Raw genomic sequence first — 13458 nt, 5'->3', positions numbered from 1 at the left:
GCTTTTTCTGCCATCCGGGTAACTTCATATTTCCCCAGATGTGCACAGATTTTCACTTTTCTTATAACTTCTTGTGTTCATTCTGCCCCTCCCCAGCCAGAGCCAATTTCCCAGAGGCAAGGCCTGGTTTTCTGTGTTTTTTTTTCCAGTTTTAGCCCCTTACTTCCATTAAAATTTATCTATCCTCTTTCCCAGCACATTAAACCAGTGGTTCTCAAACCGGAGCTGCCTCTAAACCGGCTAGAGGGTTTGGTAAAACACAGAGGAGTAGGCCCCATCCCCAGACTTTCAGATTTACCAGGTCCAGAGTAGGACAGATAACTTGCATTTCTAATAGATTGCTGGGTGATCCTCATGCTTCTGGTACAAGGACCATACTTTGAGAACCACTGGGTTAGACCCTGAGCCAAGATGGGTTGTTATATTGCAGGAAAATGTTCCTAGACTTGAAGTCACGAAGATCAAGTTTGAGCTTCCTCCAACAAGACCACCTCCTAGGTATATTAACTTGAGCAAATCCCTGGAGCCCAGAGGTTCTCAATCTCACATTAGAATCACCCGGTGACCTTTTATAACGTTGATGGAAGACCCCACCCAAGATGGACTTAATCAGAATCTCAGGGCATGGCTCCGGTGCATCAGTATGTTGCAAAATCTCCACAGGTGATTCTTCTGAACCTCAGGTTTGTCTTCTAAATAATAGGTATAATTTTTCCCACACAGGACCATTGAGACAAACACAAATAAATATTAAAATCCCTTCATAAATGACACAGTGCTATTCAAATGTTAAGTGTCATTTTCTGTTACAGAAAACATATTTAAATTCTGACAGAGGCCATAAACATCTCAGTTAATATCTAAGTCAGGACAGATATTTCTGGCACAAGTTAAGCTGTTGGAGAAACTTGAAGGATGGAAAATCATTTAAACAAATCCATCTTATTCCACTGACACACGCATCTCTCCTTGATTCTGTAAAGCATTTTTTTATATTTTACATATAGTCTAAGAAAGTTAAATTACTCTTGGTGACTATCCAATGGTTTGGTGACCCCAATTTACTCTAAGCCAGGAGCCAGCAAACTTTTTCTGTCAAGGACCTGATAGTAAATATTTTGGGCTTTGTAGGCCAGATGGTCTCTGTTGCAATTATTTAACTCCACCATTGTATCACAAAAACAGTTATAGACTAAAACAAACAAACATAAAAAGCAGCCGTAGACAATATGTAAACGGCTGCACATGGCTGTGTGCCAATCAACTTTAGCTGCAAAAACAGGTGGCAGGCTGCATTTGGCCACGTGCTATAGTTGGCCAACCACTCCTCTAAGTTTCAAAGAAAGACACAAAAATGTTCAAGTTGACTCAAAAAAGCAACTAGGAATCTTTCTAATGAGATGTACCCAGCAAAGAGCGATTTCATCGACATGCTTGCGTGCATGGTCTGAGTGTGGGAGGCAACTGAGAAGGACGACAGGGTGGTCACACAGACAGTTGAAAGTAAGCCAATCGCTTTGAAATTACCAATTGGTGTGAGACTTATGTCCAGGTAAGATAACTGCATTCTTCCTGGGCTCACCATTAGGTTCTCAGAAAGAAGGAAATGCACCCTCTCCCCCTAAATTGCTGTTTTCTGCTTAAAGGCTGAGGGAACTCTTCCCCAGCCATGGGGACTCGTCAAAGCAGGATGGGAGTCCCCATCAGTCTTTGCCTTACACTAGCAATTTTCATCCAGCGTTAGGAAAAAACCAGCAAAATGACACCAAAGGGTGATCCCTTTTCCCATGCTTTGTAAATCACAGTGCTCCCTTCTATACAATTTGGGGGGGGATGGGGGAGATTTGCATACCTCCCCCCACCCAGGACACTTGGCAATGTCTGGAGACATTTTTGGAGTCATAACTAGGTGAGGGGTGCTATGGCATCTAGTGGGGAGAGGCCAGGAATGCTGCTCGCCATTGTATAGTGCACAGGACAGCCCCAAATGTCACTAGTGCTGAGGCTGAGAATCTCTGAGATGGGGCATCACGTAGGAGGATAGCTGTAACTGGGAAAGTCTGGGGACTGAGAAATAGGGCTTAGAGCTCTTATGCCAAGCTTCTCCCTACCTTGTTTCTCTGGACAGGCTCCTTCAGTGGCCCAATCACTGCAGTCATCACTCGTTTTTCCTTTGGAAGTAAGATAATCTTAGAGAAAGTTGGGTCTTAGCGCTAGAAGTAAACTCAGATCACCTGGTCACGTAAGGCAGCACGTCTCAAATTGTACTCTGCACACAAATCACCTGGGGTTAATTCTGCCTGACTCAGCAGACCTGGATGGGGCTTGCAATTCTGCATTGCTAAGTGGCACTTACTCCAGTAATACAGGCACAGGTAGTCCCTAGATCACACTCTGATTAGCAAGTCACTGCTTTCAGATGATGTGGCTGCAGTGCGTTAAAGTTAAGTCGGTTCTTCCAGTCACTCAACTAGAAATTCTCAAAAGAAACTTAAAAAAGACTTCATGGACTCTTACGCTCTAGCCACCAACTTAGTTAACCACAGATCCACCCTTCCTCTGGCACCTGGCAGCATCCTGCAAACACTGTACCCTGGAGGCACTTTGGGAAATCATGTCCACTGAATGCAGTCCTGCTCTTTCTCCCCAGCATTTTTTTTTTTTCTGAGACAGAGTCTCGCTCTGTCGCCCAGGCTGGAGTGCAGTGGTGCAATCATAGCTCGCTGCAGCCTCAAACTCCTGGGCTCAAGCGATCCTTTCACCTCAGCCTCTCAAGTAGCTAGGACTACCAGTGCTCACCACCACACCTGGCTAATTTTTTAAAATTTTTTTGTAGAGTTGGGGGTCTGTGTTGCCCAGGCTGGTCTTGAACTCCTAGCCTCAAGCAATCCTCAACCACCACAGCCTACCAAAGCACTGAGATTACAGGCATGAGCCACCACACCTGGCCTCTCCCTAGCTCTTTAATAACCAGTGGAGACTCCTGCCCCATGGAGCAACTTGGCTTGGCCACTCCCTGGAGAAAGTTCCTTGCTGATCATATAAACCACTTAGCAGCCATTCCTAGAAAAGTCTTTCCGGGGAGAGGCTGAAGTTTGAGAAATGTCAGAAAAGGAAACCTGTTCATCAGAAGGGAGCTAGCCCGCCCCAATTTCCGCTTGGGTTCGTATCAGCTGGAAACAGGTGGAAGCCCTGAGAGAGTGAGTGTGTGTGAAATGAACATGGAGTCCTGCAGAAGGAAGGAATGTTCTACCAGCGAGCATCCCCTGGATCCAACCTGTTAGGAGCCTGTGGGACGAGAATTTATAGATGTGTTTTCAATTTCTCTGAGAGAGTCTGTTTGGATTGAGGAAGGCTGTTTCATCTTTGAAATATGTGTTCCATAACAAGCGCTGGAATCACACATCAATTGCTCCCTTCGTTCTGTGAGCCAAGCCCTGACTAAAGGGGTTTGGAAATCCCCACAAGGTGCTCTCTGCTTATTGCTCATTCAGAAAGAAAAAACATGTCTTTAATGAAATGCAATGTTGAGGAACAGCCAGAAATAGATGCTCCCTATCTGCCTTCACATATGGTAGCTTCTTTCTGGCCAATTGACCACCAACGAACTGGGGAAGAGCTTTAACAATGGGCAGTCCAGGCACCCCGTGCTCAGCTGAAGCACACTGGTCCTGATGGAAATTGATGGAGATGGACGTTTCTAGTCCTTTCTCAACCCACGAAAGCCCAGGAAACCCATGCATGACCTAGACTTTTATTTGCAAGGCCATCCTGGTTAGCTCTAGCTAAGCCTCCAGAATTAAAACTGATGGGCTGTCACTTTTCAGACAAATTCTATTTGTTCATTCTCCCCCTCTGGCTTTTAACAACATCATGGTGACCAGAAATGTCCAAGGCCCACAAAACGCTGTTCTTTCATGAGTTTTACTAACAGACTCATTTCTACATTAACACCATGCTGGAGAGATTTTTCTTTGTCTGGAAGTGCAGAGGGTATTGAGTTTTAGGTTGCCTGAAAATAAGCAAGCTATACACTTTCTTGTGTTCCATGAATTCTTGCTCCAAATTTCAAAGTAATCAATACATAGTTCAGTATCCATGCATACTGATGCTTTTCTGCTCTTCAAGCCAATATAAAGGTACAGAGAAATGGAATTTTCTACCAAGTAGCTTCCTTTCTATAATTTCCCATTAATTTGGAGACAGATTTTTTTTTCTAAATATATCCCTTGAGAGATCTGAGTTGTTGCTTTGTTTTGTTTTGTTTTGTTTTTTGGAAAAATGACTGCAGGGACTGGGAAAAAAGCATTTGGCTAGTCTGATCTGTGTTTACTTTCTGTGGCCTTATAATTAAACTAAAGTGTTATATGTCCTTTAACAACACATAATTAATTGAAGTATTTCCAACTAAAGCTACTGAGCTTTAGATGATAATGTCTACCATTTGCCTGGTCATATTCCATGCCAAGTACTCTACAGCAATTACCTCATTTAATTCTCACAGCCATGCTGCTGTGGCAAGAGCAGTAGCTCACTCTACAGAGATGAGGAAACCCAGGCTCAGAGAAGTTCAGTCCCTTTGACAATGGCACACGGAGCCAGGACTCAATGGAGCCGGAACTCAAGTGCAGTCCTGTCGGCCTGTGACATTGGTGTGACTCCCCGAAAACTCAATATTGAAATTCTGTTGGAAGAATATTCTGGCTGGGTGTGGTGACTCATGCCTGTAATCCCAGCCCTTTGGGAGGCCGAGGCGGGTGAATCACTTGAGGTCAGAAATTCGAGACCAGCCTGGCCAACATGGTGAAACCCTGTCTCTACCAAAAATATGGAAAATTAGCCGGGCGTGATGGTGTGCAGCTGTAATCCTAGTTACTAAAGAGGATGAGACAGGAGAATCGCTTGAACCCAGGAGGCGGAGACTACAGTGAGCCAAGATCATGCCACCACACTCCAGCCTGGGCGACAGGGTGAGACTCCGTCTCAAAAAAAAAAAAAAAAAAAAAGGATTATCCTGTTTGCTTTTAGGATATCATGAGACCACAAAAGTTTCCAGGCATGGCTTTAAATGCCACCGATATGCCAATGGCTTGATTTATATCTCAAACCTTAATGATTCCACTGAGCTCCAAACTTGAATGTCTAAGAGACATCTCTCATGTAGCATTTCCGAAAGGGAGCTCCTCACCTAGTCTAGCCCATCTCAGTAAATGGCAACTTGGTTGTACCATTTTATATCCAGTCCATCAGCAAATCTGTTGGCTCTACCTTGGAAATACAGTTTGCCCTCTGTATCCATGGATTCTGCATCTGTGGATTCAACTGTGGATTGAAAATATTCAGGAAAAAATAATGGATGGTTGCATCTGTACTGAACATGTACAGACTTTTTTCTTGTCACTATTCCATAGACAATGCAGTGTAACAACTATTTACATAGCATTACATTGAACTAGGTATTCTAAGTAATCTAGAGAACGTTTAAAGCAGACAGGAGGATGTGCGTGGGCCATATGCAAATAATACAACATTTTATATAAGGGGCTTAAGCGTCATGGATTTTGGAATCTATGGGGGGTCCTGAAAGCAATCCCCCACAGATACTGAGGGGCAACTGTATAACTGGAATTCAAGAATTTTTCTGGGGCAAGCCCCCATCATCACTCACCTATTTGCAATGGACCCTTTTTTTTTTTTTGAAATGGAGTCTCGCTCTGTTGCCCAGGCTGGAGTGCAGTGGCACGCTCAGCTCACTGTAACCTCTGCCTCCCAGGTTCAAGCGATTCTTCTGCCTCAGCCTCCCGAGTAGCTGGGATTACAGGCGCCTGCCACCACGCCTGGCTTGTTTTTGTATTTTTTTAGTAGAGACAGGGTTTCGCCATGTTGGCCAGGCTCGTCGTCTCAAACTCCTGACCTCAAGTGATCTGCCTGCCTTGGCCTCCGAAAGTGCTGGGATTACAGGCATGAGCCACTGCACCTGGCGTATCTGCAATAGACTCCTAACCGGAGCCCTGGCTTCCAGTCTTGCTGTCCAACAGCCAGAATGGTTTGTGGACAACACAAGTCAAATCATGTCACTCCTCTGAATTCCAGGACTTTACCTGGTGCTTCAAGACCCTGAAGCATCTGCTGTGTCTACCCTCCTCCCAAAGGGAAAACAAACCCAACTTCAAATACCCCCACTCCCATCCCAAGGCTGCAGCCATCCACCCCTGGTGGGCCCCCAGCAGGCTAGGCCCATTTCCACCTCAGGACATTTGCACTTGCTGTCCCCTCTGCTGAGGATACCCTTTCCCCAGCTGTACCCCCAGCTGGTCCCCTCCCCTAACCAGCGGGGACTCCTCTAACCACCCATATTAAATAGCACCTCTTCTAGGTCAAGGATCTGTGGGCATCCTTTGTTCCTTTTTCTTTCTTTTAAATTTTCTGTAAAGTAGAAAGTTTTCACACACACACACACAAAATACTTGTGGGAAAAGATATAATTCAACCCTTGTGGTTCCCAAAGTAATAAAGAGAAAATTTGCTCCTGAAAGAAAGGATGAAAGAATGAATGAATGTTAGACCATTACCCAAGCCGTACTCCCCAGCCTTCACACAGGGCAAACACAGATAGCCTGAGGACAGTGTTCCTACCCAATCCTTGGAAACTGATAGCCTCAGTCTGAATTTTCATTTGGTCACCGCCCACCCAGCCAAGAACAAGGAATTTTAAAGCTGACTAAATGGACTTCACAATCTGTGTGCCCGTCTTAAGATGGGTCTTTAACTTTACTGGATAGTTCTACCAAGTCATGGGGACCAGGTTTCCAGAGGTTCTACTGCGTAGAAACACACTGTGAAATCATTATCTCTTCCATTTACATGTTTGTTGCAGACTCTGTGCTTGTTTTATTTTTAAAAATAGAGTTCAAACATTTAATATTTAATAAGGTGTCAACGTTTACACAGAGTGTTACAATAAAAAAAAAAACCAACACGTTGCTATGTGGTCGTTCCAACACCAAATGTGAATATATCTCATCAAAGTCGCATGTAGGCTCATTCCCAGCACCTCTAGGATAGCAAATAAATAGTTATTATGGCGCCGGTGAAAATAGGGTCTGCTTAATGTTTCCCAAGTCAGATATACAGGCTCTCTCCTCATGTAAATCATTTCAAAGGCTAGAAGCTTAGTCTGATAGAACACTGCCCATACAAAATTAAAGCATAATATTACAATTATGTGGTGATTCAATAGTTCTCCTTGGGTTTCTCATCTTTTCCAGCTCAGCATCTAATAATGAATACCAAGTAGAATTTGCACACGTTGGTAATTTAAAGTAATCAGTTCTCACCTAAGTGAAACAAACTGCTCTAAAATTTTCCATTTCTGTGACCTATTAGGCTCAAAATCTATCAATTTACACATCTCCTTTGTAAGGTCTTTGGGAAGGACTGAATAAAGAACTGAGATTACCTGGTTCAAAGTAACAGTAAGCACTGAATATTGAATGACTTCGACTTCTAGCACATTCTGCCTTTCCCTAAAAGCCACATGAGCATCTGCAATCCCAGGGGATGCACTAAAAACCACTTAGAAGAAACACACATGTCACTTCCAGGGTGCCCTTATTTGGTGCTTTTGTACAACACATTTCCTCAGTGAGAGCAAGAAACATGTGATGTATATCATGAAAGAGCCTCTTTCCCATGATGTGTTGATGGTTTTTTATGTTAAAACCTGATTCAGAAGGAATCCAGAAAGTTCTACAAATGTCTAAAGCCTTTGGTTCTGGAAGAGGAAAAAAAAAACCCCTTATTCTGAAAGATGCTTATTTCACCTCCACGTCCCCATGCTGTTCATCAGATCACCAGATAAAGTGGATGGAAGTTCTGCATTTGGAGAGAGCAAATACCCTTGGGATCCCTACCCAACTACGTTTACAAGAAAGACAGAGCATGGCAGCATGTTCCCCATGGGGTTTGTCTGAGCCCCCAGGCCCCTGGGTGAGTGGACCACATGGCTGAGTTAGGACTCCATGGAAGGAAGGCAGTTTGCTGTGGTAGTCCCCACTGCAGACTACTCATCCTTGACCTTAGTCCACCTGTCCAACTCTGGCCTTCTATTGAGGAGAGCCTGAACCCCACAATAAATCAGAGGTTCAACTTATGAAAGAAAGTAAGATTGGGTTGTTTCAGTCAAGTAACTCTTCCAACTGTTTGCCATGAATTTGCAGGTATCTCTACTCTAAGCACTGGGGAGGACACAAATCCCAAGGTCCCCCTCGGTGACCTTGGCCCGGAAGCATATTTTCCCCTCATTCCCCCCCATGGCCTCAGCCAGATTAGAAAGAAATGCTGTGGTTTCACTGACCTTTGGCTATCTTTTCACTGTTTCATGTTCCCTTTTGAAGCCACTTGTTTCAGCTAAAAGGACCTCCTGGATTCTATAAAGTCAGGCTATGACTAATACTCTTTCCCAGCACACGCTGGCTCTGAGGAGACCACAAGGGAATAAGAGGGGAACTACATGAAGTGGTCATTAAGACTTTTTGGATTTAAAGCCCAGGAGAATCCAACTTCACTTATAAACGTTCCGCAGAAACCACAACACCAACACTAACATTAAGACCTGTTACTCAAGGTTTACGTGCTATAAATACGACAATGAATTTTATTCTTTTATAGGACCAAGGATTAAATTCTCTACTATTGACTGGATATTGTCACACTGAGGTGGCTACTTGATGTTATTTTGGAAGGAAGAGGTCAATGAATTACACAAACAAATTTTCTTATTGTGTCAGCATGATCTGACTTAAAATTTCTTAACCCGGAGAAAATATATATTTTGCACATTAATTAGAAGTTTCATAGAAACCCATTTGTAGCTAGGTTTTTGTCCAACATGAAAATTCTTATTAGAGCTAAGAAATTATGGATTTGGGCTGGGAATTCTAGGTCAAATCTGAGAAAAGGGGTGGGGAACAGGAAGGTTAGAAGAACATTCACAGGGGTTTAGCAAGAATGAAAACCGGAAGGGCAATGACAAGGACACGATGATGGCATCCAATACAACAAACTTCCCCTCCTGAAGACCAACCCTCTTCCTTAATAAGATAATATGAATTTCGTTCAGAGAGTAATGTGCCTAGCTCAATATTTTCCTTCCCGCACTAGTGTGTGGCTAGGGGGAGCCACGTGACAGACTTCCAGTCAATGGATACAAGCTGAGCATCTCTGGGGAAGCTTTGCTTTCCTGATAGGCATTGTACCTAGTTGCTTGCCTCTGCCTTCCTCTTCCCACTTAGAAAGCAGACATGATACCTGACAGTTCAGGAACCATCTTGCAACTCTGAGGCAATAAGCCAGAGGACAAAAGGTAAAAATGGTGAAAAAGAAATAGCAACGGGATGGGGATCCCAATGATGTTATGGAGACAGTCCTGGAGTACCCCCTCTCAGGGTTCTTATCCAGCCCTTCAGTGTTTGCTGGGTTTTCTGTTATTTGCAGCCAAATGCACACCTAAGTGATGCAGCACTATCCAGTGACAATGAAATTGAAAAGGATGAGGGGCACTTAGTGAAAAGGAAGGGACAAAGACTAAAGAGAAAGGGCAAGTGGGATAATCTTACTTACACAGATCATATGGTGGACCTAATACATAGCTTAATTCCTTCCCGCAGAAAAGACCGAAATCCTGACTAAAAGAGTAAATGTGTCGTTAAGTTCAAATACAAAGATGCCCAGTGCCCAAATTGGCTATATAAAATTTAATGCTGTCCTCCTGTGCTGTGATTGCTAGTATGAAGTGCATGCTTATACATTAAAACTGGATGTTTTGCATCCTACAGAGAAGATAATGGAACAGATTTAGAATCAATTTAGTATTTCTCTTGCAATCCATTTGGAGGGATTCCAACTGACAACGCATATGCCTCATCCTCTCCACAGCCGTATCTGATAAGACCTGAGAGGAAAAATAAGTAGTAACATTGGGTAGCCTGTTTGGACTCTTGCATATGCTACTTGAAAATGAAAGCACGCTTATGGCAGGCTGGGGGCATACCGGCTATGGCCCATGGAAGTGCTGAGCTGATCAATATTGAATGCATGGGCAAAAGCAATAAATAAATGAAGCAAATGCCATGGGGATGCAAATCAATGGTCGGGTGAGTATACCCTCAAAATAAGGATGTGTCCCTTTGTATGGGAGGAGACACACCGCAGTACTATATGCTCCAATAGTTCATCGTGCAGTCCCAGGATGCCAGTCTTGCATAGAGAAATGATTTCTTCACACTCATCATGGCAGGTGCCCCGATGTTGGTTCAGAAACTGATGGATAAGCCAGATAACAGGCTGAGAACAGGAGCAAGAAACAGGACGGTCATGAGCGGACCCACTGGCATACTTGCAGCTTTCACTGTGTTCAAATTTAATTTCTTTTTCTTTTTCAACAAAGTAAGTGCAAATGTCTTTAGTATGATTCAGTAACATAGCAGCAAAACTTCAAGAACCAATAAATAAGGACGCTGACATGCCGATACCCCTTTGTCTTTTGGACTCAACACTTCACGTGTGTTCATAAGTTACAAACATCAGCCTTGAGCAGAAGGAGTAAAAGTTTCTTGAGTCAGCATTCATGCTCCACATACTTGTACAGATCACATCATTTACATCATTTACCCACCCACATGCCCCCACAGCAGTAGCAAACTCATTAGGAAACACAGCTTGAAACTCATACGGGGTTAAAGCTATAAAATGCCTACTCATTGATGTTTTTGTTTTTGTTTTCAAAGGTTTCATCCTTCTTCCCCGCCTTTCCAACAAAGCTTTTGTTTCTGCTGTCCCCAGTGCATGATCTTTCATTGGGATAATAACATATCATTTATTTCTTTTTAAATGACACAGTCAGTGTTTTTCTGAAAATAATTGCCACCTTGTTGCTAATTAAACATGATGGATTCGGGGTCCTGGTTTGCCATCTGGGCCATATGTCTCAGAACATCCTTTTTTGTGATGATGCCAAGAAGTCTCCTGGAGAAGAAACAAAATAGAGAAAAGAGGTCAGCCTTGAAACAACGACTCATCCCTCTCCCTAAACCCCAGTGCCTTTTCCATGTGGACACAGAGACAGACAACATTTCCCAGCCTCCCTTGTGGTTAGGCAGAGCCAATGGAGGGAGCACTGGCCAATGCCTGTGGGTGGAAGTGACAGATGCTGCTCCCAGGTCTCCTGTGCATTTCCCCCCACTCTCTCTTCTCATCTGGCAGCCAGAGGCACAGGAGCCAGTGAAGGGCTCTGAGGATTGACTTAGGAGCCACCAGATTCAAACACCTAGGTCCAGAGCCCACCTGCAAGCCACACTGGATGTAACATGTGAGAAAAATAAACCTTTATTGCATTAGGCCACAGAGATTGCAAGCTTGTTTATTACGGCAGTAAACCTATGATGACTACTATATCCTCTTAAATTTCAAGACTATAATCAATTTTAAAAGGGTTTATGAAAGGCATTGTGAAAACTTGACCACACCACAGGAATGCCAAGTGTAAGGTATTTTAAGTATAAGAAATTTTAAGTACAAGATAAAAAGTGATTCTATTTGTAATTCTTACTGGGAGGATAAAGTTGACATTTATCTCTGACTATATATGTAAATTGCCTTCTCTTCCAAAATTCCATTGCTTTCAACTTACAAAAAGAATGCCACTTCCCAGAGTCCATTGTATGGGACCACCAAGACTGTATATCACACAGTGCCAAGGAGCACTGCTCACAAACACTGCAGTAGAAATTGTGCCCTCTGGATTATACAGTGCACATTTGCACAACCATTCATAGCAAGCCTTGTTTCATTATTTTACTAAATGACCACCTGCAGGAACACATCATGTCCCTTGGGTAAAATGAAAGGTCTGAGAGAAGGAGAAGTGAACAACTTCTTTGGAAAAAAAGAAGCTCCATTCCCACATAAGTTTGCAAAACACTACTCACTGTATCTCCACTGTACCCCCCAAAGAAGGGGTATGCAGAAGCAAACTCTGGTAGTCTTGCATTAAAATACTTTATAGCTATTAAAATAATGGGTTTCTACTCTGTGTAATATGATAATATACAAAAGAAATCAGAAAACCTAATTGTAATATACTGTCATTTATTAAGGCAAAATTAGTCAAATTTATCTCTTAGTGAATATGAAGAGGGGATGTAAGTATTCTAAGCAGTATTCAAATCAGTTACACCTGGTGGAATAGACACTGATTATTCAAACTGTCAGGCCAGAATTCTGACTTTTTTGGCTCTGACAACACTGGACCTTAAACAGTCTTGGAAAAGGTATCCGTTTCTTGTGTTGGTTTCCCTATCTATCACACTGACAGAGACAGCAAATAAGACCCCTTCCCCTCCATCTCATGGCAACATCTTTAGGAGAGAGGAAAATAGTGAAAGAGCATGCTAAGCAAACAGAATAATGACAATATGAATTACAAAAACATTAAAAGAATATATCATGACCCTACAGTGATTGTTTTTCTTAAATGGGGAGGAATACTTGATAAACGTAGGAAGCAGGACAGAATTTGATAATTAATACTTTGCAACCCCCAATGTAATAATTAGCTTAGGCAATAATTGTCAATGGATACCAAAATCATTGGGCGAATGGTTGCTGGAAAACAGAAAATTCACATGGTCTCAAAGTACTTTCCTACAGATTATGAACAAAGAGAAAAATGTCACTTTACAATGGAGGGTTCTGGCCATCACCACCTCATCCGAGCAATGGAGCTTATCATCAACAAAGTCAGAAAAGCAGACTCTATAGCGTTACCTATGTTGGAATGCTGCCAAAAACGACTTATGCCAAACTGAATCATGAGGAAGTAATCAGACCCAGAATGTGAGACTACTGGTCTGGACTCTTCAAAGGAAATCTTTGCAAGTAACAAACCTGCACATGTATCTCTTGTATCTAAAATAAAATTTGGAATTATGTTTAAAAATCTCTGTCATTAAAAAAACAACAACAAGGCAGGAAACTGTTCTAGACAAGAGACTAAAAAGGCAAAAGAATGCAATGCACAAACCTTGATGGAATTCTGAGTTGATATTTGAATGAATATCAACTGGATATTGAATGATATATTGAGTTACTATTAATTTTACATCATCATGGTTTGGTAGTTATGTAAAGAAAATGTCTTAGAAGACGTCTGCTTCATTCATAATTGCCAAAACCTAGAAGCAACCAACATTTTCTTTAGTAGGTGACTGGATAAACTGAACCATGGCATATCCAGACAATGGATATTCTTCAGCAATAAAAACAAAAGTGCTATCAAGTCATGAAAAGACGTGGAGAAAAATCAAAATGTGTATTGCTGAGTGAAAGAAGCCAGTCTGAAAAGGCTACATACTGAATGATTCCAACTACATAATATGCAACATTCTGGAAAAGGCTAAA

The 13458-nt window shown here is 42.5% G+C and overlaps 1 protein-coding gene across 1 annotated transcript in view; it reads right to left on the bottom strand.

Annotated features, from left to right (window-relative positions):
* Positions 1–6867: 6867 nt before the first annotated feature.
* CLCN4 (chloride voltage-gated channel 4) overlaps positions 6868–13458 on the bottom strand; it is an 81561-nt gene continuing 74970 nt past the window's right edge. The window contains exon 13 of the mRNA XM_003811944.5: positions 6868–11025. Coding sequence (XP_003811992.1) covers positions 10935–11025 — 91 coding nt within the window. The 3' untranslated portion in view covers positions 6868–10934. The remainder of the gene's footprint in view (positions 11026–13458) is intronic.

The sequence above is a fragment of the Pan paniscus genome, chromosome X, assembly GCF_029289425.2.
Source record: "Pan paniscus chromosome X, NHGRI_mPanPan1-v2.0_pri, whole genome shotgun sequence".
Lineage (NCBI taxonomy): Eukaryota > Metazoa > Chordata > Mammalia > Primates > Hominidae > Pan > Pan paniscus.
The sequence above is the reverse complement of the archived record's forward strand: the minus strand, read 5'-3'. Positions and strand labels throughout refer to the sequence as shown.